The sequence below is a fragment of the Mustela lutreola genome, chromosome 17, assembly GCF_030435805.1.
Source record: "Mustela lutreola isolate mMusLut2 chromosome 17, mMusLut2.pri, whole genome shotgun sequence".
Classification (NCBI taxonomy): domain Eukaryota; kingdom Metazoa; phylum Chordata; class Mammalia; order Carnivora; family Mustelidae; genus Mustela; species Mustela lutreola.
In genome coordinates, this window is record NC_081306.1 from 38,251,047 (window position 1) to 38,275,934 (window position 24,888).

The 24,888-nt window shown below is 45.5% G+C and overlaps 1 protein-coding gene across 1 annotated transcript; it reads right to left on the reverse strand.

Annotated features, from left to right (window-relative positions):
- Positions 1 to 1,384: 1,384 nt before the first annotated feature.
- Positions 1,385 to 18,603, reverse strand: LOC131820101 (zinc finger protein 665-like). The gene is given in 6 exon segments (XM_059155640.1): positions 1,385 to 3,340; positions 3,343 to 5,988; positions 8,219 to 8,314; positions 8,611 to 8,752; positions 16,296 to 16,352; positions 18,491 to 18,603. Coding segments are annotated over 5 exon segments (2,940 nt in total). The 5' UTR covers positions 16,311 to 16,352; positions 18,491 to 18,603; the 3' UTR covers positions 1,385 to 3,299.
- Between the last annotated feature and the right edge of the window lie 6,285 nt (positions 18,604 to 24,888).

Here is a 24,888-nt window from a genome sequence, read left to right on the forward strand (position 1 = left end):
GAGCCTCGGCAGGTGCCCTGCAAATCCCCCCAGGAGTGGGAAGAGAAGGGTATTTTCTACACACGGCGCTGTCTGCAGCGGGACAAGCACCTCTGCCTGCAAAGAGCCACACCCCTGCCCCTGCACATTCGATGAACATGTGTTCATTAAATCAGCCAAGCCCAAGACACATACTTTTTTTTTTTAAAGATTTTATTTATTTATTTGACAGAGAGAGATCACAAGTAGGCAGAGAGGCAGGCAGAGAGAGAGAGGAGGAAGCAGGCTCCCCGCGGAGCAGAGAGCCCAATGCGGGCCTCGATCCCAGGACCCTGAGATCATGACCTGAGCCGAAGGCAGCGGCTTAACCCACTGAGCCACCCAGGCGCCCCAAGACACATACTTTTTTATTTAAGGCAATTGTTCGGCTTTTTTATTGATGTGCAGATCAGTAACAACGGGCATCACTATATATGCCAAAAAACAGTGCTTTTCCAAAAACGGTTAGCATTGATCAGAGCTCTGTAAAGAAAAAGAGAGTGAACACCCATGTCCCAAGCACCACCCTCAGCGTTTGCTGAGATTTTTGCCCTATTTCCTGCTTCCTCTAATAATGCACATTCCTGTCCCAAACCATTTCCCAGCGGCAGAACCGACAGCCCACCTCTGTTCTGCATAGTGTCCTAGAGACTCGCACTCATAACCACCATTATCACACTGAAGAAAACTACTCGGATTCCCTAACATGATCCAATGCCATCCACATTTCAGTTCCTCCAAAGGCCTCAGAAGTACCCACGTGGATGTCTTTTCGAGCTGAGTGGGGTTTGGATCCAATCAAGGACCACACATTGCATCTGGTCAGATCTCGTAGTCTCTCTTGATGGAAAGAGCCCCCAGCCCCGACCTTTTCCTTCTAAAATGACATGGACTTTTGGAGGCACCAGGCCAACTGTCTTGGTGGATGCCCACACATTCTGGATTTTGGTTTCCTCCACTGAAGCTGCTCTCTCATATCTGCTGTAAACCAATCACCTGACTAAACTCCTATGAAATACTTGGGCAAGAGCACACCCCCAGGTGACATGTGGACCCCACGCCGCACCCTAACAGGAGGCACACGGTGTGGTGTCACCACTGCTGATGGCGAAAGGGGGGCAGTTAATCATTCCACTGTAAAGGTGTACCTTTTCCAGGGCCAGTGAAAAAGAGGTCTGTGGGAGGTTCTCTGGCCCCGCACAGATCCCCGGTCCTTTACACCTACTGATGCTCGCGTCACAGACGCTCTTTGCCGAGACACCTTAGGGGTTGCAAATTAATGATCTTTCAAATTCTATCATTCCTTCTACATTTATTAGCTAATACTTGTCTAGAACATGCATCCTTCCCACAACTCTTACTAAAAGGGCAGGGTGAAAATGGTTTCCTTCTCATTAAAGAGAAAGGAGCTTGTGTAAGATTCACCTACAACGGTGGAAATAAGCTCGTGCCCCTCTTTTTCCATATTGATGTGGACACAGATTTTTGTTTAATCAAATGTTGTGCAATCCATTACAGTTGTTCTGTTGGACCGTCAAACTACCTCAAATTTGGCGAGGGAGAAACCCTGCAAGGTAGCCTCTGGGACCACTGACGCGTCCCCATTAATCTTGAGGACTTCCTTGGTTTCTTGACCCAAGAGCTCCCAGCCTCACCCTGGACACTTAAAGGCCCGGACCTAGAACCAGCTGTTTCTCCAGGGAGTCCTGGCTCCTCAAGAGGGAAATGCTGGCACCGAGGCTGCACATCCGTGGGGCTGCCCCTGCTTCCAGACCCTCAGCGGACGAGCTCATACATACACTTTTTAAAAATAATGTCTGATCAGTTCATACTTCTCATGGGGAGTTTTACATAAATTCTTTCATTTTTATGGTCATCTCTTCTTGTAAACTGGGAAGTGTGGTTCCTGGTAACATTAACAGTTTCGTTTTGCTTTATCTTACAACATACACAAACTAGATCTAAAATAACACAAATTATTACTAACAAAAAATGAGTGGTGTTTATAATTTTTTGCAAATCTTTGCCCTTAAACATACCATTAGGGATATATAGTCCTAACTCTGTATTCCGAAGTTTCCTGTAAGAATTGTTTTCTCTGTGTTGTTACCAATTTGACGTAAAGTTCATTTCTGTTTTCGATTTCAGAATGCCTTTATTTTCTGGTTTTGAATATATAAATCATTTATATTGTTCAAAAGTCAAAATGTCCTATGAAGGCGTAACCAAACCTTGCTTCCATCCCTGACTCCCCCCTGTTCACTCCTCCCTCCATAGGAATTCATTTTTCTTAGCTTGTCGTTTCTCCTTCTAGCCTTTCTCTTTGCAAAAACAAGCAACTGTGTGTGTAACTTACTTCCTCTCAACTTACACGGAAGGGAGCATGCCCTACGGTGGACAGTACTCCGTGATCCTCACTGAACAGTATGTTGGCGTATAGAATTTCAAAATTTGTCAAGCATGTCCCCTGTAATGCATTCTGTACTACAAACATACAGAAACACATGGGGGCCCTGTAGTGTGAGAAGTCTGTCATGGGAATTATTGAGCTGTGGGGAGACACTTCCTACCGACACCTATTTCAACACCAGCCACGTAAGCCAAACGTGCACAACGTGTCTATGCTGCACACAATATACCAAAGCCTCGATTCCTCAGGTGCACCTCTGGCGTCTGGTGCTGTGAGCAGCCGCCACCAAAGGCCTCGTGATCCCACAATGAGCACCGTTAGCGTCAGAGGTATCTTATGGCACATCTTCAACATCTTGTACCACATCCGAATCCGGACTTCTAGTGTTACGATATTTCCAAAGAAAATGTATCCACATTTCCCAAATTGATAGATTTTCCCTCAAGATTAATTCCTTTCTTATACAGAGTCTGATTTTATTTTTCCTCAAAAGCTTTCATGCATGTAAAACACTGGTAACAGTTCCACTCGAATATCAATTACCTGATGATCCGTAAGCTGTGACTCTGTAAATGCTTTTATACTTCTGTGGCATTCTTTGTGGTTTGAGCCCTGTGACTGATTCCTCTGAGACATCTTCTCAGATCCATAGATGGACACTCACATACAGGACGTTCTCGGCTCTCTCCATGTGGGCTCTCTGGTATTTCATAAGATCTGACACAGAAATTTTCTGAGAGAGAGAGCCCACCTACCCCCACCCCATGTTGTGTCTTTCAATGCCAACTGAAGACTGAAGTTCCCCAAGAGTTCTTCACATTACTACGGTCCTAAGGTCTCTCCCACGGGTGCTCTTGGTGTTGACGAAATTCTACTTCACACAGGAGGGCTTTCCACATTTGCTGCACCTTAGGGTATCTCCCTTGTGTGAATTACCTGATGTTTCGTGAGAGTCGACTTCTTGCAGAATGACTTCCCACATTCGTTACATTCATAGGGCTTCTCCCCTGTGTGTGTGCGCTGATGAACCGTGAGGGTCGACTTCATACAGAAGGACTTCCCGCATCGCTTACATTCATAGGGCTTCTCCCCTGTATGAGTCCTCTGATGATTGATGAGGTTTGACTTCACATAAAAAGTCTTCCCACATTCCTTACATTCAAAGGGGTTCTTCCCTGTGTGAGTTCTCTGATGGACGGTGAGGTGTGATTTCATACAGAAAGATTTCTCACATTCATTACATTTATATGGTTTCTCTTCCGTGTGAGTTCTCTGATGTATGGTTAAGGCTGACTTGTAACAAAAAGATTTCCCACACTTGTTACATTCATGGGGCTTCTCCCCAGTGTGGGTTCTCTGGTGTTCAATGAGGTGTGACTTCTGGAAGAAGGTTTTTTTACATTCCTTACATTCATAGGGTTTCTCCCCTGTGTGTGTGCGCTGATGTTTCGTGAGATGTGACTTCTGGAAGAAGGTTTTCCCACATTCTTTACATTCATAAGGCTTTTCCCCTGTGTGTATTCTCTGGTGTTGACTGAGGGCTGACTTCATATAGAAGGATTTCCCACATTCATTACATTTATAGGGTTTCTCCCCTGTGTGAGTTCTCTGGTGTACCGTTAAAGTCGATTTATGGCGAAAGGTCTTCTGACATTCGTTACATTCATAGGGTTTCTCTTCTGAATGTGTCCTCTGATGGTCGGTGAGATTGGACTTCATAGAAAAGGCTTTCCCACATTCACTACATACGTGGGGTTTCTTTCCTGTGTGATTTCTCTGATGAATGTTAAGAAGTGACTTCACGTAGAATGACTTTTCACATTCGTTACATTTAAAGGGTTTCTCTCCAGTGTGAGTTCTCTGGTGTATGACCAGGGTGGATTTCATATGGAAGGCCTTCCCACATTCGTTACATGCGTGTGGTTTCTCCCCTGTGTGTGTTTTCTGGTGTTTAGTGAGGGCTGATTTTTTATAGAAGGACTTCTCACATTCATTGCACCCATAGGGTTTCTCCCCCGTGTGGGTTCTCTGGTGTACTATTAGGATCGAATTCATAGAGAAGGCTTTGCCACACTCATTACATTCATAAGGTTTCAAACCAGTGTGAATTTTCTGATGTTTAGTGAGGTTTGACTTCACACAGAAGGTTTTCCCACATTCATTACAGTCATAGGGTTTCTTCCCTGTGTGAGACACCTGATGGATAATTAAGGCAGATTTATAGCAGAAGGATTTCCCACAGTCGGTGCATTTAAAGGGTTTCTCTTCTGTATGCTTCCCCTGATGTACGTGCAGGGCTGACTTATAGTAGAAGGATTTACCGCACTCATTACATACATAGGGTCTCTCCCCCGTGTGTGTTCTCTGATGGTCAGCAAACTGTGACTTCTGTAAGAAAGTTTTCCCACATTCATTACATTTGAAAGGTTTCTCTCCTGTATGTGTTTTCTGATGTTTAGTTAAGTTTGATTTCACACAGAAGGATTTCCCACACTCCGTACACTCATAGGGCTTCTCCCCTGTATGAGTCCTCTGATGATGGTTCAAGTTTGATTTGGCATAAAAGGATTTCCCACACTCGGTGCATTGATAGGGCTTCTCTCCCGTGTGAATTCTCTGATGGACTTTGAGGGCTGAGCTATGACGGAAAGACTTCCTGCACTCGTTACACACATAAAACTTCCCTTCTGACCGTGTTCTCTGCTGATCGGCAAGGCCTGACGGCACAGGGGCTTCACCGTAGTCACTGAGTTTCTCTCTTGCCTGAGATTGCAGAGGGTCTGTGAGCTGTGATTTCTGAAGGGTTTTTCCAGATATATTACTTCCACGGGGTTTCTCTCTTGTGTGTGTCTTCTGGTGCTGAGTCAGGTGGGCCTCCTGGTCGAAAGATTTCTGGCAGTGACTACATTCAAAGGTTTTCTCTCCTGTGTGAGTTTCGGGAGGTTGAGTGTCATGGGACTTCTTGCTGAAATTAGTCTCGTTGTCATTACATTCCACGTTAACTTTCTGATGTTTTAGGAGGGTTGACTTCCGGCACTCATCAACCTCACAGCGGTTCTTCCTTGTGTGAGTTTCCTGAAGGACTTCAAGGGCTGACTCATCTCTGGTATTTCGTCCCTGTTCCTTAGAATCACAGGATTGCTCTTCTGTTTGAGCCCTGGTAGGTGTAATGACAGCTGCCTTATTAAGAAAGATCTCTCTACATTCATTATTTTCAAAAAGTGGCCCCAAAGTTTGAATTTTCTGTTGTTCAGTACAGCCCTCAATACGACTTGGGGATTTCCCACCTAGGTTCTGTTCGCCAGACTTTTTTCCAGTATGAGTATTTCCTTGGTTATTACCAGATAGTAACTTCCCACATGCATTAATTTCATCAGAGTTCTTACCCGAATAATTGTTATTACTAAAAATTGATTCTGAAACATTTTTCAAACGTTTTCCATGAGAGACATCCTGACAGGGTGTTTCTCTGAAAACATTCTCTCTGTTCTTAGTCAGTGATTTTTTGCTGATGAGTGAAACTCGCCACAAATGTTTGTCTTGGTCTTCCTGGTTTCTGTCTGTAAGGTCATAAAGAAGAAAAATTAAGTGTACTTCAAAAATGTTAACACATTTCCTATGATTATCAAAATCAAGATAATCAAAATATCTATCATCATATTCAGTTAACCCAGGTAAACTGTGTGTGGTTAGAACAATCAACATCTACTCTCCACAACTTTCCACTGTACTTATTGTAATAGTAACCACAGTCACCCTGCTGCACATCACATCCCCAGAACCTGAAGTCAGTCATTTTTAAGAGGAGGAAAAAAAAAAATCAAGCTGATTTCAGGCATCCGTAATAGAATTCAGTGCTAAAAGCAGTGAAGAAAGAATTACAAAATCCTTAAACACTAAATGTAAATCCCAATAATTTTATATGTAGACAAAATGATCCTCAGTTGAAGTAACACCAGGAAGTCTGTATTTGTAAGAATGCAGGGAAATACTGTTCTCATGAATTCTTAAGAACCTACTAGCAAATGAACTTTGGTCAAGAAATGGTGAAATGTAATACACCAGAAGACTGCTTTTGAGAACTGATCTGCTTACCAAGTCTAGAAGTAAAGCAGGGACTGGCTATCCGAATAGAACTAAAATCTAAAGGACTTCAGGTTTTAGAATTAGTAGATGTTAAATTTTAAACTTCCCCCAAACATCTCCTGCCCAGTCTGCCACATCGGTAAACACCGCCCACCCCTAACCCTTACCCTTGCCCCTCTCTCAAAGGCCACCTTGGACTCAGTGGCAGACCCGCTTCTCCACACGGTGCAGCCCCGCCTCCTCACACACACCAGCTCAGAACTCGAAGCCCCCATCACAGCTTACCTGAACCACGGCAAGCAGGTCTGCTCTGCTGAGAACCGAAACCATCCACACCCACACAGCCCAGTCCCGACATTAACCTGACCAGTATTCTGTCTTCAGAACAGGACTGTACTACTCTGGAACACTTGCCCGGGAAGCTAAGAGTTGCAAGCAATTTGACTGTTCAGTTCAGAATCTTGCCCCCAAACCTTTTAAACAAACTGTTCAACATTCCAATTAATAATAAACTTATTCTCCAAGACCCTTCAATCCTTGTTGTGTCCACACATCCACACATCCGAAACTATATTATGGTCCTTACTCAATGGTTATCAAGTTCCTATGTTAAAAATATACCTGAAACCATGCCCTCAAATGCTATAAATAACCTGATTTTGTTCAACTTCCTCCATGGCACTACTGAGACTATCAGCATGAACAATAAATTGAAATCTGCCAGATCAGTGGGTAACTGGCATTGCGCTGGGGGAAGCAGCCCTGCATTCCGTCTCTGTTTCTACTTTCATCAACCACCCTCATGCTCATCTCTGATTTTCTCTGGGCAGTAGCCAGAGAAATTCTTTTAAAACACTGTTTTGTGGAAATCCATGAACAGTTGTCCCTCTCACCTAAAGCAGAATCAAAGCCCTTAGCTTGTCCTGTAAGGCATCCTCCTCTGGGCTCTGGCTACCTCTCCGAAGTCAGCACCCCTACAGCCATGATGTCCCCCTGCCATTCCCAGAGCTCTTCCAACCAACAGCTACCACAAGAGCATGGCCTGGCTCTTCCTTCTCCCTGGAAAACTCAGTATCCTGCTCTAATGTGGACCTCATCAAAAAGGCATTCTCTGGCCACCTTTTAAAAGAGCACACCCCACAATCTCCTTTTAGCCTGCTTTAATTCTCTTCATGGATCTTGTCACCACTTGAGAGGTAATTTTTTTTCGTTTACATCTATCTTCTCCTGCTCGCTTGTAAGCTCTAAGAGCTCAGGAACATTGTTAGTTCACCAGCATATCTCCAGCATCAAGAACACGAGTGGCACGCAGGAGGAACATCTGCAGAAGGACAGAAGGATGGATGGATGGATGGACAGACGGATGGATGGATGGATGGATGGCCAGAGGGAAAAATAAAGAGGAAACAGTCCATGAAATGGAGGAAGAAGAATACTAGAGAAAGAAACCAAAGACAAAGGTCTAAGGCGAAGAAGGCAGGGTTCCACACCGGCTATCAGGCAGAAGAGGGCAACACAGTATTTACAAGTGACAGACAGGGGTAACTTGGGTGACTGGAGGTCTGCCAGCTCACTGCTCAGCTACTTCCAAAGGTCTGAGGACCCAAAATTGAATTACAGAGACACACACACCAACCTCAGAACCGACCCACCTGGGACCTGATTTCTGTCAGGTTCTTCTTTCCACCGCAACGACTAACTCACCTTGATCACCCTGGTCTGGGATCTCTGCGTCTGAGGGCCACAGCTCCTCGCCTTGCTCCAGCCTGAAGATCACCTCTGGTTTGGCGAGGTGACACCCTGCAAGTGGAATACAGGGTAAAACTCGTCACAGCTGCTTCGACATAAGGCCCCTGGAGGATGAGGAAGGTGCAGCTTCAGGAGCCACGTGATAAAGATGCCCGGGTGCACCTTGCATTAGGGAGGCAAGAACACAGCGTCCTTTCTGTGCCCGATGGGAGCATCTCTGACCCATGAGATCATGAGATACACACACAGTATCATTCAACACTCCTTCAGGGGCCCACAAACTCTGGCAGCTACGAAGGAAGAAAGGAAATGCGTGCTATGAGACGGGACACAGGGAACACCCTCACCCACTGAGACCAGGTGACTGTAGTTCTCCAGCATCACGTCCCGGTACAGTGTCCTCTGTGTGCCCGTCAGTTGTGACCACTCGTCCCGGGTAAAGTCCACAGTCACATCCCTGAATGACACGGATCCCTGACCAGCACATTTCTGTTCAAGCCAAAGACAGCAGCATTGGGTGACATGAAACAGACAAGTGGGAGACAAGCCTTAACATGTTTACTTTGCAAGTTTACCATAAAAGTGTACATGTGGCCTATTGCATTTTTTTAATATTTTATTTATTTATTTGACAGACAGAGATCACAAGTAGGCAGAGAGGCAGGCAGAGAGAGGGGGGGAAGCAGGCTCCCCGCTGAGCAGAGAGCCCCATGTGGGGCTCGATCCCAGGACCCTGAGATCATGACCTGAGCTGAAGGCAGAGGCTTAACCCACTGAGCTACCCAGGCGCCTCTATGTGGCCTATTCTATAATGTCTTTTGTTTTTACTTTGTGGATAAACTGAACGTGATGGGAAAACCCAGAAAACCCAGTATTAGCTTATTAATTCAAACAAAAAAACTGAAGTTCTTACTGTGTTTCTGAAACTGTCTTACTCTGCAAGGAATATTAAACTAAACAAATCCTGTTCTTTTTTCCTGCCCTTAAGGAGCCTAAGCCTTTTTCTTTTTTTTAAGATTTATTTGAAAGAGCATGTGAGTTGGGGGGAGGGGTAGAGGGCAAGGGAGAGAAGCAGACTCCCCGCTGAGCACAGAGCCCATCAGAGGGCTCGAGCCCAGGCCCCTGAGATCATGACCTGCGCCAAAATCAAACATCAGACACTCAACTAACTGAGCCACCGAAGCTTAGCCCCAGGAGCTTCAGTCTTAATAAGGAGACAAATCAGATTTATGAACACTTATGCTGTAATAAGGTATTGTGCAAGCTGTGCTAGAATCATTTACAGAGAGTATTAAGTAATGGCAGAAAATGGGGTTCTGTTTTGTATTGTCAAGTTGGGCTTCACGAAGCCGGAGATCGTCATTAATGTGGCACCGTGACGTGAGCAGGGCCAAGTAGTCAGGAGACACACCCAGAAGTGTGACAGAACAGTGTGTAGGGCTATAAGATGATAGAGATTTGCCAAGGTGTCCTGGGATACTACACAGCAAGTCTGGGTTCATTCCTATACTGTAGTGTCTCCAGAATAATTCACCCTCACCCTAGGAATAAAGTTTGAGCATCTCCCAATTTATTTACTTCTTAACGGATAATATATACAGACTGCCAGTCCACACAATAATGATAAACTTAATTTGGTTTTTTTTTCCTGGCTAAAAGTTAAATAAGACAACCCACTGTTTCCTTTCTGCCGAAGCATCCTGGGCCCTCAGCAGGCAGCAGGTGTGACCCTGAGGATAAGGAGGAACCACAAAGGACTTGAAAGCCATCACCCTTACAGCTCTCAAATCAATAACCTGACTTTACAACTTAAAGAACCAGAAAAACAAGAAAATTAAACCCAAACCCACCTGCTGGAAGGAAATAAGATTAGAGCAGAAATAAACAAGAGATAAAAACAACAGGTAAAATGAAAACAAAAGCCAGTTGTTTGAAGAGATGAACAGAACAAATTTTTGCCTAAATGGAGTAAGGAAAAAAAGAAGACTTCAGGAGTCAGAAATGAAAATAGGAACATTTCTACCAGTTCTGCTGAAATAAAAAGGTTTATAAGAGTAGTACGAACCACTGCATGCCAACAATTTGGGTAACCAAGAGGTAATGGAGAAAATTCTAGAAACACAAAACCCAGTCAAGGCTCAATCAGGATGAAAACAGAAGGTCTGAACAGAACTGCAACTAGTAAGGACACTGGGTCAGTACTGAGGACTATCCCAACAAATACAGTCCTGGACCTCATGGCTTCGCTGTATCATTCTACCAACATTTTATTTTTTTTTATTTTTATTTTTTTCTACCAACATTTTAAAGAGGAACGAATACCAATCCTCCTCAGACTTTTCCAGAAAATTGAAGGGGAGTGAATACTTCCTAACTCATTGTGTGAGGCCAGCATCACCCTCATACCAATGCCAGAAAAAGACACTGAGAGAAACCTACAGACCATTATCCCTTATGAACACTGCTATAAAAATCCTCAACAAAATACTAGCAAACCAAATTTGGCAGCATAATAATAAAAGGACTACCAGCTTTGGCCAAGCGTGGTTTATTCCTGGAGCGTGAGGATGGCTCCAAATATGAAAATCGATCAACACAACACACCATACGTTAAGGGAATGAGGGGGAAAAACACACAATCGTCACAACTGGCGTGGAAGAAGCATCTGAGAAAATCCAACACTCGTTCTTCACGATAAAAAAACTCAAGAAACTAGGGGTAGCAGGAACCCCCCTCAACATAATAAAAGTCATACATGGAAAAACCCACAGCAAACATCACACTTATTGGTGGAAGCAGAAAGTTATTCCTCTAGAATCAGGAAAAAGACAAGGATGCCCACTTATGCCTCTTCTGTTCAATCTAGTACTGGAAATTTTAGCCACAAGAATTACGAGAGAGAGACAGAGGAGGAGAGAAGGAAGGAAGGAAATGAAACAAAACATTCAAATCGGAAAGAAGTAGTAAAATTATATCTATTTGCAAATGGTATGATGGTGTATGTAGAAAACCCTGGAGAGTACATACAAAAAATGTTAGAGTTGATAAGTGAATTCAGCAAAGTAGGAGGAAGGATAGAAATCAATACACAGGAAGCGGCTGCATTTCTGTACACGAACAACAATTTGAAAAGGAAGTTATAAAAACAATCCCATTTACAATCACGCCAAACGAATAAAATACTTAGGAATGAACAAAGGAGGTGAAAAATCGCACAAGGAACACCACAGAACACTGCTTAAAGAAATTAAAGACCTAACTAGGTGGGGCACTGTCCACATTCATGGATTGGAGGACTTAATATTGTGAAGATGCCGACACTACGCAGTGATCTACAGAATCAACGCAATCTCTCTCAAAATCCCAGTGATGTCTTTTACAGAAATAGAAAAACTCCTCTTAAAATTCACATGGAATGTCAAAGGGAGATCCTTTGCCCAAGGAAATGCCCAAAACAACCTTGAAAAAGAAGAGCTGGAGGACTCATACTCCCTAGTTACAAAACTCAATACGAAGTGACAAAAATCAAAACAGTGTGGCACAGGAATATAGACAGACACCCAGACTCAGGGAATAGAGAGCCCAGAATTAGACCCCCGCATTTGTGGCCAGATAATTTTTTATAAGGGTGCCAAGACCATTCCATGGGTAAAAGACAGTCTTTCCAACAAACAGCACTGGGAATATTGGGTATCCACAGGCAAAGAATGAAACTGGGCTCCTATTTAACACCACATACAAACATTAACTTAAGTGGATCAAAGACCTAAATGTACTATTTTAAACTATAAAACTCTTAGAAAAAACATAAGGCAAAATCTTCATGACACTAGATCTGGCTATAATTCATTGGACACAAAAGGGAAAAAAACCAAAGTGGACTTTCTGAAAATTAAGAATTTTGTGCATCAAAAGACGCTGTCAACAGAGTAAAATGCAACGCACAGAACGGGATAAAATATTTGCAAGTCATCTATCTGATAAGGCATTAATTCCCAGAATATATAGAGGGCTCTAAACACACACACACACATACACACACACACACACCCCACAAACATCCAATTCAAAAATGGGCAAAATTCTTCATCAGATATTTTTCCACAGAAGACACAAAAATGGCCAATAAACACATAAGAACACGCTCAACATCACTGATCATTAGGGAAATGCAAATTAAAACTACAACGAGATACTGCCTCATACCAATTAAGACAGCTACTATAAAACACACGTGCGCACACACACAAAACACACGCTTGAGAGGACGTGAAGAAATGCTGATGGGGACGTGGAATGGTACAACCAGTACGGAAGGGCATGGCAGTTCTTAAAAAGTGAAAAACAGATTTATCATATGACCCAGTAATTCTACTTTGGGTTCTATACCCCAAAGAACTGAAAACAGTGTCTTAAAGGCGTATCTGTACTTCCGTATTTACAGCAGCATTATTCACAATAGCTAAAATGTGGAAGCAACCCTAGTGCTCATCAACAGACAAATGGAGAAGCAAACGTGGTATGTACATAAGATCGAGTGTTATTCAGTCAGAGAAAAGGAATGATGTTCTGACACTTGCTACAATATAGATGAACCTTTAAGACGTTACGCACAAGAGAATATCATAGAGACAGAGCAGAATGGTGGTTGCTCGGGACAAGAAAGGAGGAATACAGGGTTATTACTCAATGGGCACAGAGCTTCAGTTTTATAAGATTCTAAAAGACCTACAGGAACAGATGGTGATGGTTGCACATTATGAACGTATTACCACCACCAAACTGTACCCTTAAAATAATTAAAATGGTAAATTTTCTATGCCACAAGAAAAAAAACTGGGAAAAAATTGTTCCTTAAAGAATGAACCCATCAAACTACATGGCTGGAAAGATATACCATGATAATACTGATCAAAAGAAAGCAGGGGCCTATCTTACTTTCAGACAGAGCCGACTTCAAAGAAAAGCTATCAAGGATAAAGAGAGGCTTTCATAATGAAGAAAGTGTCAACTCTCCAAGAAGATATAATAATCCTTAACAGATATGTGCTTCTCCTCTGCTCAGCAGGGAGCCTGCTTCCCCTTCTCTCTCTGCCTACTTGTGATCTCTGTCTGTCAAATAAATAAATAAAATCTTAAAAAAAAAAAAAAAAAAGAAGAAGAAGAAGAAATACAAAATCTATGTCTACATCTATCAAGGAACATGAGTCAATAGTTATTAATCTTGGGGCATCTGCGTGGCTCAGTTAGTTAAGCCTTTGGCTTAGGTCATGATTCCAATGCCCTGAGATCAAGACCGATGTCTGCAGTGGAGAGTGTGCTTCTCCCTCTCCCTCTGCCTGCCGTTCTGCCTGCTTGTGCTGTCAAATAAATAAATAAATAGTATCTTTAAAAATAAATAAATAGGGGGGGTGCCTGGGTGGCTCAGTGAGTTAAGCCCCTGCCTTCAGCTCAGGTCATGATCTCAGGGTCCTGGGATTGAGCCCCACATCGGGATCTCTGCTCAGCAGGGAGCCTGCTTCCCTTCCTCTCTCTCTGCCTGCCTCTTTGCCTGCATGTAATCTCTGTCCAATAAATAAATAAAATCTTTAAAAATAAACAAACAAATAAAATAATTAATAATCTTCCAAAACAGAAAGCACCAGGCTTAGATTGGTTCATTGGTAAAAATCCTACCGAACACTTAAGGAAGAAATTATAATACCTCTCTACAATCTCCTCTAGAAGACAGACACAAAAGGGAACAGTTCCTGTTTCGTTCTATGTGGCCATCCTTACCCTAATACCAAAATAAGAGAGACATCCCAAGAAAAGAAAACTACAGACCAGTATCTTCCATCAACAGAGAAGCAAAAATCCTCAACAAAATCTTAGCAAAATGAAACCAATAACACATAAAATTATACATCACAACCAAGCCACCCAGGTACCCCCTATATGTCTGTTACTTTACCACTACCGAGGCGCCCTATGAATTTACTTTAAACAGAGAGAAAGTGCGCTTATGTGGGGGGGGAGGGGCAGAGGAAAACAATCTTCAAGCAGACTCCCCGCCGAGCACTGAACCCGAGAGGGGGCTCGATCCCACAACCCCCAAGATCATGACCCGAGCCGAAACCAAGAGTCAGATACTCAACCCACCGAGCCACCCAAGCACCCCAGAATAGCATTTCAGGTTAATTACTCAGGAGGACAGAAGTAATCTGGGGGACGAAGAAGCGAGCAGCTCTTCCAACAGTCCAGGGAAGAGAAAATTAAGCTCTGAAAGGGGAGAAAGAATTCAGTAGGAAGAACAGGTTTAAGAACTGTTGCCATCTGAAAAGTAGTAAAACGGAGATGCACACGTGTTAATGTAAGGGAGCGAAGGCTTCAGGATGAATGCCATTCCAGGGCTTCCTTTACCTGTGCCCGCAGATGGCCCACCACCCGACAGGGGATGGGCAGGCGAGATTAGATGGGAAATGGGGGAGGCTGCAAACCATCACTTTAACTTCGGAACATGGAAAACAGAGGAGACGTCGGCCACCGGCGCGGAGAAGGGCACGTGAGGGGAGAGCCCAGGCTAACACTTGGTACCACCACCACAGCGGGCAGGAAACAGAAAGGACTGGCGGAGTAACAGGAGGAGGGAGCAAAGGATGGGAATTTGAGGAAAAGCTGTGAGAATGGGTCGAAGAGGAGGAGATGCCATGAGAGAGACAAAGAAACCAGAGCAGGGAAAAAGCCAGAAGAACATGCCACAAAATGCCATAGAAAGAGGCCTTTCTAGAAGGTCAAAGTGGGTTAACTGCCACATGCTGCCGAATGTTCTAGTACAGTAAGGTCTGGAAAACACCCGCTGGTATCCACGGCAGAGACATGACTGCTAAGTTTTATCAGGACATATTTAGGCAAGTAATGCAGAAGAAGTGAGGATACCCCCAGTGCACTGAAATGCGAACGGGTAGGCAGATCCTTGTACTTGAACGCTCACAGCAACACTATTCTCAAGGGCCAAAAGATGGAAACAACCCGAAGTGTCCATTAACACACGAATGGATGAGAAGGTGATACATCCGTAAAACGAAAGATTACGCAGACACCGCAAGGAAAGAAGTTTTGATACACGCTACGACAGGGATGAACCCTGAAAATGTTACATGAAGTGAAAGAAGCAAGACACAAAAGGACAGAGACTGTGTGATTCCATGTATATAAAATACCCAGAATAGAGAAATTCCGAGAGACAGGAAGATTTGGTTACTGGGGCTGGGAGGACCGCGAGTTACTTACTGGCCAAGGATTACAGAGATTTGTCTGGGCAGCCAAGAAAGTTACAAAAATAGGAGTAACGGTTGCACAACACTGTGAAAGTAATTCACGCCACTGAGCTGTACACTTCCGGTCAAACGGTTAAAATGATGAATTTTGTTATATATACTTTATCAAAATGAAAGAAACGTGACCTAAGAGTGCACAAGCATTTGCCAAAAACGGAGTTGGACCCATCTGCCGTCCAACTGTTTGAGGAGCTCAGAAGAAGCCATCCCTTTCTTTCGTGCCTCCAGAGAGCCTGAGGGTTTTGTCCCTAGATCAGAGCGGACGTTCAGGAAGCTCTCCGGAGTCCAGCAGCACTTTGGTCCCTAATAAAACCTGAGGTCTGACCTCTACCTCCAGTGAAGAATGATTATAGGCACACAGGGGTGACCAGAAGGCTCTTCACCACCTGAAGAACTTCAAAGACGTTTTTTCCCAGACTCCAGGGTCACTAAGTCTTTCGTCCCAGGAGTAACTGGCCGGTTCCTCTCTGTGGTCACTGAAAATCCTATGTAGATCAGGAAGCTCAAAGACAAACGTGAGGCTCACCTGTGACGATGGAACAGTCACATGACTCACAGCCACCACCACAGGTTACAAAGGGACCACTCACTCTTTATTTACCCAGAAGCAGCTTTTTATCTATTCTGACTTTTCTACTTTATGAACACACTTACAAAAATCACAAAATCTGCTGGAAAATGAAATAAGCAATAAAGAAAAGAAACCACTCACCTGGGATTTGTTCATTTTCTGCTGTTCTGGGTAGAATGCCAAACGCTGGGAAGGCACCTGTAAGAGGAGGAAAGCCCGCCAGGGTAATGAGAGCCGGCCGGCCCCGTAGCTCCCCGGTTCCCATAGAAACTTCTACACACCAGCTGGCCAACCTCTGATCCTGGAAAAGAGAGGGAAGGTAACATCCGTCCCCCTTTGACTCCTTAAACCTGCAGTTTCCTACTGCTTTAACTATGTCCCCCTCCCACTAACACAGAAACGTTTAAAATAAAACTTATTATTGGAGGATTTTTGCGAGTGTGCGTGTGCACGTGTGGGGGCGAGCAGAGGCAGAGGGCCAAGCAGACTCCATGCTGTGTGCAGAGCCTGACGAGGGGCTCTATCCCATGACCCCAAGATCATGACCTGAGCAGAAATCAAGAGTCAGATGCCCAACAAACTGAGCCACCCAGGTGCCCCTTAAAACAGAACTATTTAAGCAAATGCTGGCATGTCAAAATATGAAATACAATGTCTTCATTTAAACTGATCTTGTAGGGCGCCTGAGTGGCTCAGCTGGTTGAACTACCGACTCGAGTTTGGCTGGGATCCTGATCACGGGCTCCATGAAGTGTGGAGACTGCTTGGGATTCTCTTTCTCTCCCTCTGCCCCTCCCCCCACCACTTGCGCACCAATGTAAATGTAAAATCAGGGACACCTGGGTGGCTCATTTGGTTAAGCATCTGCCTTCAGCTCAGGTCAGGATCCCAGGGAGCCAACTTCTTCCTCTGCCTGCCCCTCCCTCTCTCTCTGGCTCTCGCTCTCTCACTCTATCTCTGGCAAATAACCCAATAAAGTAAATAAATAACAAGTAAATTTTAAAAACAACAACAAAAAAGTGATGTTACAGGGGAAAGCAAACCCTAAAGGCTATTTCGTGTATCTGATTTACTAACAATAACATTCACTCCAAGTCCAAGAATCCTCAAAGCTTTGGGAAAAGGGATACATACCTTAAATGTAAATCTTTGAAGAAACTGTTTCTTCTAATTCGATTGGTGTTTCTCAAAAGCATCTTTTTTTTTTTTTTTTAAAGATTTTATTTACTTACTTGACAGAAATCACAAGCAGGCAGATAGGCAGGCAGAGAGAGAGGGGGAAGCAGGTTCCCGGCTGAGCAGAGAGCCCCATGCAGGGCTCCACCCCAAGACCCTGGGATCATGACCCCAGCCAAAGGCAGAGGCCTCAACCCACTGAGCCACCCAGAGGACATCTCAAAAGCATCTTTTAAGAGGAAACTTATCTTGATGTGATTGTGTGGACAGGACTGAGCCAGGAGTCAGGGACTCTGGCTTCTATTCACCTTTTTATGGATCCTAGACAAGTCATTTTTCCTTTCAGGTTCTTTTTCCCTCTTGCACCAAATGAGACAAAACAGAAAACGCCGGCAAACCCTCCCTGAACTACTACTCCTGACCCTGTAAGATCAAGATCTGCTGTGGAAAGACCCTGGAAGACCCAAGTACACATCTCCAGATGCCTGACCTGGTGACAGGTCACGGTTAGAAAGCGGCCCACCTTCCAGAAAGAATCAGTGGAGAATGAAGGGAGGGAAGAGTGCTCTTGACGGTAGAGCTGAAAACAAAAGCTTCCCAGCTGTGGAGCCAACTAGGTGACATTTCTCAGAGAGTCCGTCCCCTGCCACCACTTGGCCCCAGCTCCCTTCTCCTGAAGGTGGTGAAATCACTCGGGGGCCCCTATGCTCTTTTTCTGCCTTTCTTCTGCCTCTGGTCCGAAGCTCTGCACAGGGCTCCTCCCGGTGAGATTCCTGCTCCCGGAGCCCGCCCCTTCCTGCCTCAGTAGACCTGCTCTGCTCCGGGAGAACCTAAGGAAGAAACTCCCTCCAGCAGAAGCTTCATCAGAGGCCCCAGACCCGTCTCCCCGAGAACACACGGCCCCTCTCAGGGAACGCAAAGCAGGGGACCGAGGAAAAAGGCGGGCTGGCCGCGGAGAAGCGCTCTCAGGCCCTGGACAGCGCAGATGCGGGGGCGGGGGGCCGCCCGGGGGTGGGGCACACGGCGGGGAGGCCCCGCTGCTCCCGCGCGCCCCCCAATCTGCACCGACCCAGGGAGTCACACCGCCCAGGCGAGCCGGGCAACACATTCCGGTCACCGATGTACGGCATGCAGGGGGCGGCACCCGGTCCCAGTCCTACCTCGGCGACCCCCGGCCGGTGGCAGCCGGCGCTCAGTCCTCGCGGCCGCGCACGGGCCCCTTCGGCACCTACGAGGACGGAGACCCCGCGGGGGGCGCTGCCAGCCCCCAAAACGCGGCCCTTCCTGCGCGTTCGCCCGGAGGCCCCAGGGGCGCCCCCATTCTGGGTGGACGCGGGCCCCACCGGGGGGAGGGAGTAGGCGATCTGAGCGGGCCGGGGTCTGCCGCCCCCCGTCCCCACGCTCCGCGCTGCAGCCTCGGACGGCCGGCGCGGACCAGGGCCAGAACCTGCGCGACCCGCCGCCCGCCTCCCGCGTCCGCCACCTCGCAGGTGCCGGGTAGGCCCGAGACCCCCAGATAGCGCCGCGGCGGAAAGACGCGCGCCTGCGCACTGAGCCCTTCGCCAGCCTGGCCGCGCGCGCGCCGCGAGCCCCGCGGGAGGCTCCGCCCACGTGCGGGGCGGGACCTGCGCGGACACGCCCCTCCCCAATTTCACCGCGACTCCCACCCCACCTCGCCCCCATATACTCCACCCCGCCCCCAGGTCACCCCACCGCCACCCCTTCAGGCGCCCACATCACCCCGCGTCCCGCTCGTGTTCCCAAACCCAGATCCAAGGCCTCTCCTGCCAGGCGGTGAGGGGGGGGCCTCTTCAAAGATGCCCCACGAGGCAGATTCCGGAGCACAGATGAAAAGTTTGAGCCAAATTAGGTCTTGCGATCCATTGATTGCCCAGCCAGGCAATTTTTAAAAGATGTGAATGAAAACGAAATAAAGGGGGGGAATGACAAACATTTCAGATAAAATACAGAAAAATCGAAGTTAAGTCAAAACGCATAGAAACGAGAAGAAAAAAGGGGTTCGCACCTTCTCCCAGAGGTGACCGTACGGAGCCGTTAGGTGCGCATCCTTCCGACAGTTTTACCATAAAAAGGATCTTGAGAGGCCAGAGCACAGGCCGAGGACACTGTCACTCTGTTCCAAATGGTGAGGGGCCTTTGGGATTGGTAGGAGACTGGAGTTTGCCATACATTGCCAGCTCAACCCGGGACCACGCTCAAACACAAGGGTAAACACGAGCCCACGCATCAGAGTAGTTTTACCTGGGTTCACGATTTTAAAGTCTAAAAGCAAATTCTTCCTTTCTTTTTTAAAAGATTTTATTTATTTATTTGTGAGAGAGAGAGCACAAGCAAGGGGGAGCAGCAGGCAGAGGGAGAAGCAAGGAGCCCCATGCGAGACTTGATCAAGAGATTCTGGGATCACGACCTGAGCCAAAAGCAGCCAGAAGGCAGACATTTAACCGACTGAGCACCCCAGGCATCCCTAAAACCAATTTTTTTTTTTTTTAAGATTTTATTTGTTTATTTGACCGACAAAGATCACAAGTAGGGAGAGAGGCAGGTAGAGAGAGAGGAGGAAGCGGACTCCCGGCTGAGCAGAGAGCCCCATGCGAGCCTCTATCCCAGGACACTGAGACCATGACCTGAGACGGAGGCAGAGGCTTAACCCCCTGAGCCACCCAGGTGCCCCTCTAAAATCAAATTCTTTTTTTTTTTTTTTTTTTTTTTTTAAAGATTTTATTTATTTATTTGTGAGAGAGAGAGAGTGAGAGCGAGCACAGGCAGACAGAGTGGAAAGCAGAGTCAGAGGGAGAAGCAGGCTCCCCGCAGAGCAAGGAGCCCGATATGGGACTCGATCCCAGGACGCTGGGATCATGACCCGAGCCGAAGGCAGCTGCTCAACCAACTGAGCCACCCAGGCGTCCCTAAAATCAAATTCTTAAAGCATAAGTGAATTTTAGAACATACAATCCATGGATGGGAAACACAGGACAGCAGGCTAAGAAACCATTAAGCTGAAATTGGACTGGTTATGTTAGAAAGTCACACATTTCAGTTTCAGACTAAAAATTGGAACAAAGCTTAAAGACAAACTAGGAAAAGATCTTTATAACTTTCATGAGAAACAAAATCTTTATAATCTTTTTTTAAAAAGATTTTATTTATTCACTCGACAGAGATCACAAGTAGGCAGAGAAGCAGGCACAGAGAGAGAGAGGAGGAGGAAGCAGGCTCCCTGAAGAGCAGAGAGCCCGATGTGGGTGGGGCTCGACCCCAGGACCCTGGGATCATGACCTGAGCTGAAGGCAGACACTTTAATCCAGGCGCCCCAAGGCTTTATAATCTTAATATACTAAGAGCTCTTATGAATCTTTGAAAAGATCAGCATTACTATTGTCACTCTAACACATGAAAAGGGAACTGGCAAGATGTAAGTGGATGATAAATATATGTAAAAAGTCCCTCGTGACAAATAACAGATGTGTAATGTTTAAGGTATTTTTGTCTTCCTTTCTTTCTTTTTTTAAGATTTATTTATTTATTTGAGAGAGAGAGACGGAAGAGAGAGGGGGAGGGTCCCTCTGCTTCTCCCTCGCCCTCTGCCTGCCCCTCCCCTGCTTGTGCGCGCGCTCTCTCGCTCTCTCTCTCTCTCTCTCTCTCTCTCAAATAAACCAATAAATCTTAAAACACAGAAAGAAAGGAAGATACCACCTTGCTGTATAGGCATAGAGCTGGCTCTATGACATCATGTTTATGGAAATATGACTGTAGATAAAAACATGTTTGTGTGTATTTGCACAAGTATGTTCTTAGAGTGTGTCTGAGAGGCAGCTCTGCAGAGGGGCGGAGCTGGAGGTCTGGAGTCTGAGTGTGCCTGGGCTCAAATCCCAAGTCTCCAGCTTATCAGCCGTTTGGACCTTAAGGTGGCTCTCTGTGGCTCACAAAGTGCTGTTCAAGACACTGGTGGCTTTTAGGTGTTTTTAAGGAACCCATCTGAATGGGAATTGTATCTTGTGTGTGTGCAATTACATGCCCTGGGGTGGGTGGGGGACCTCAGATCCTTTGAGATAAGGAAGGTTATAGATAAACCAAAGAATAAGAAAGTGATAACTTGGGGCACCTGGGTGGCTCAGTGGGTTGAAGCCTCTGGCTTCTGCTCAGGTCATGATCTCAGGGTCCTAGGATCGAGCCCTGCATCGGGCTCTCTGCTCAATGGGGAGTCTGCTTCCTCTTCTCTCTCTGCCTGCCTCTCCGCCTGCTTATGATCTCTCTCCCTGTCAAATAAATAAAATTTTTTAAAAAAGAAAGTGATAACTTTTTAATGTTATGTGTACGTCCTCCCAAAATTCACAGGTTGAATGCCCAACCCCAAGGATGGTATTTGGAGGTAGGGGCTTTGGGAAGTGATCAGGCTGTGAGGGCAGAGCCCTCCCGAAAGGGATTCCTACCCCTCTATGAAGAGGTCAGAGAGCTAGTCATGACGTGAGGAGAAGTCAGTATGCAACCCAAAAAGAGGGCTCTCTCCAGAATCCAGCCATGCTGGCACAGCCTCCAGAACTGGGAGAAATAAATATTTGATGTTTAAGCCATCCGGTCTCCAGTCATTTGTTACAACAGCCTGAGCTGACACAGACCACATGAGACTCCATCCTTTCCACAGCAACCTTTCAGGCCATGTGCTCCAAAACCTCTTGATCAGTCTGCCTGGTCTGAGTGATTGAGTAGGGCACCAGCTCCCCCGCCCACCCACACACACCATAGGTATTATCAAGAACAGAAATGAAGACCTGTCGTGTGGAGCTATGCACCATCTGGGGCCAGTCACTTGTCACCACACCACGACACTGTCCCAAGCTCTTCCCACGCGTAACTCACAGCAACCCTACCAGGCAGGGTTCTAAGCTGCGCAGTCCTCCATATGCGGAAAAACTGAGGCTTTTGGAGGTTAAGCCACCCACAGAGGTCATAAAGCCAGCCACGCTGGAGTTAAGATCTGAACCATGGCCATTTCCCCAGACTTCGATCCTAAGCCTAAGGCCAGATTAGCACTACTCACAAAACTATTTGTTCAGTCGTGCTGCCAGCAAACCTTCCAGGAGAGCCATCCCAGAGGCCATGGGGAAAGAAAACCATCGAGAATGGAGAGGCCAACTGAGGCCAGGAAACAGCCCATCTGTCCGGGTGTCTTCTTCCTTCCCTCCTCTTCCACCTAAAACATGAGAACAGAAACTGTTTGGGATAGTTGCATTTATACCTCACCCCCCTCTCATCTTTCAGGAGGAGAGAAAAATGTGGATAGCTCTTAAGGTCCCCCTCTCTCTCCTCCTTGGTGACCACAGTGTCCTGATAAAGCTCCTTGTCCACACACACTGAATTAGCCAGATCTCTGGCCCAAAGGTTCTGTATCCATGAGGGATGCCAACCCTGCTTCCCGGGTGAGTCTTGAGGAGCCTGGAAAGGGCAGAAATGCAAACCCAGAAGGAAAGCATCCCGCCTCCCAGGGGCTGAGTAGTGAGGGCAAAGAGGAAGGAAAACAAGATGGCAGCTGGGAGGAGGCAGGAAGAACTTCACAGACTCAGCCAATCCCAATCCATCCTGCCAAGGTCCCTTTGCAGAAACCGTCTTAACCTGCAGAAGTGTTCTGTGGGGTTGCAGAAATTGATTTAAGGAATTCGTCGTAGGAAATGTAAGTTCTCAATGATTAATGGGAAGCAGTAATATCTTCTGCACCAGAGAGACTCTTGGTTCTTTCTCTCCCACACACTTGTTTTCCTGGGGATTCCCAGGATTCTCCAAAGGATTTAAACTGTCGCAAAGTAAGAATTTTTAGGGAATCTAGAAGTTATCATGCAAGCATCAGGATTCAACAACTGAAATTAGAATTGGTTTGGCTCTCAGTTGGATTTTTTTTTTTACTATTTGCATTTTTTAAGATAAAATTTTATTTTTAGAAAGAAAAGAAAGCAACAAATTTTGCCATTAATTTCAAGGCATTTGATTCCTGTACTATTTTCCTACCCACGTAAAAGGTAACATTTCCTGCTTACTGGGAAATGAATGGCTTTCTTCAAACTCTCTTCTGAGCCATTGTGTTTGTAACAACTGCAAGAAACAATGCTTTCTGAGAACTTACCACTAACCAGCCAGGATCTGTTTTAATGGTTTCCACTCATCTGATTCTCAGGACAAAGCTGAGAGGTAGCCCTTATGTTGAGGTAACAGAGGTACAGTTTTATTCAGAGTCATAAGTGACACCGAGTGAAAGGAACATGTATGGAGTTTATAATTTGATAAGCTTTGGTGCATGTATATACTCATAACTCCATCACCACAGTCAAGATAATGAATGTATTATACCCCCAAAAGTAATCTCTGCCTCCCACTTCTCCCTGCCCTCCCCCACTAAGTAATTCCCAGGCAATCACTTATATGCTTTCTGTCACTATAGATGAATTTGCTTTTTCTAGAATCTTAGAGTTTTACATAAAGCGGGATTATATATTCCTTTTCAAATGATTTCTGCAAGCCAACATAAATATTTTGAGGATCATCAATGTTGTTGAGTGTATCAATACTGTCTTCTTTGTCATTACCAAGAAGCCCACTGTACGAACAAACCATTGTGTTTACCTATTCACCTGTTACTGGATGGTAGGGTAGATTCCGGCTCCTTTCTCTTAGGTAGATACCTAGGCGTTGAAGATTTGAGTCGTATAGTACAGATATGTTTAACATTTTAAGAAACTGCCAAACTGGCTGATCATTTTCCACTCCCACCATCAATAAATGAGAGTTAAAGCAGCTTCCTATGTTTGCCAGGCACTTGGTATGGTTAGTCTGTCTAGTTACATAAAATGTTTTTCTTTTTTTTTTTTTAAGATTTTATTTATTTTACAGACAGAGATCATAAGTAAGCAGAGAGGCAGACAGAGAGAGAGGAGAAAGCAGGCTCCCCGCAGAGCAGAGAGCCTGATGTGGGGCTCGATGTGGGGCTTGATCCCAGGACCCCGGGATTATGACCTGAGCCAAAGGCAGAGGCTTTAATGCACTGAGCCATCCAGGTACCCCTATAAAATGATTTTAAATAGGTGTGTAATAGTATCCTATTATGGGTTAAATTTGTTTTTCCCTAAGATTCATGATGCTGAGCTGCTTTTCATATGCTTATTTTCCATCCAAAGATTGTGTCCAAATCTTTTGCTCATTAAAAAATATATATATTAGTTTTCTTATTACTGGACTTTTAGAGGTGTTTTTTTTTTTAAAGATTTTATTTATTTATTTGGCAGATCGAGATCACAAATAGGCAGAGAGGCAAGCAGAGAGAGAGAGAGGAGGAGGAGGAAGCAGGCTCCCTGCTGAGCAGAGAGCCCGATGCAGGGCTCAATCCCAGGACCCTGGGATCATAACCCAAGCCGAAGGCAGAGGTTTAACCCACTGAGCCATCCAGGCACCCTAGAGGTTTTTTAAAAATATGTTTCTGGATACAACCCTTTTATCAAGTATGTGATTTATAAATATTTTCTTCCAGGCTTTTCGTTGTCTTTACAATGTC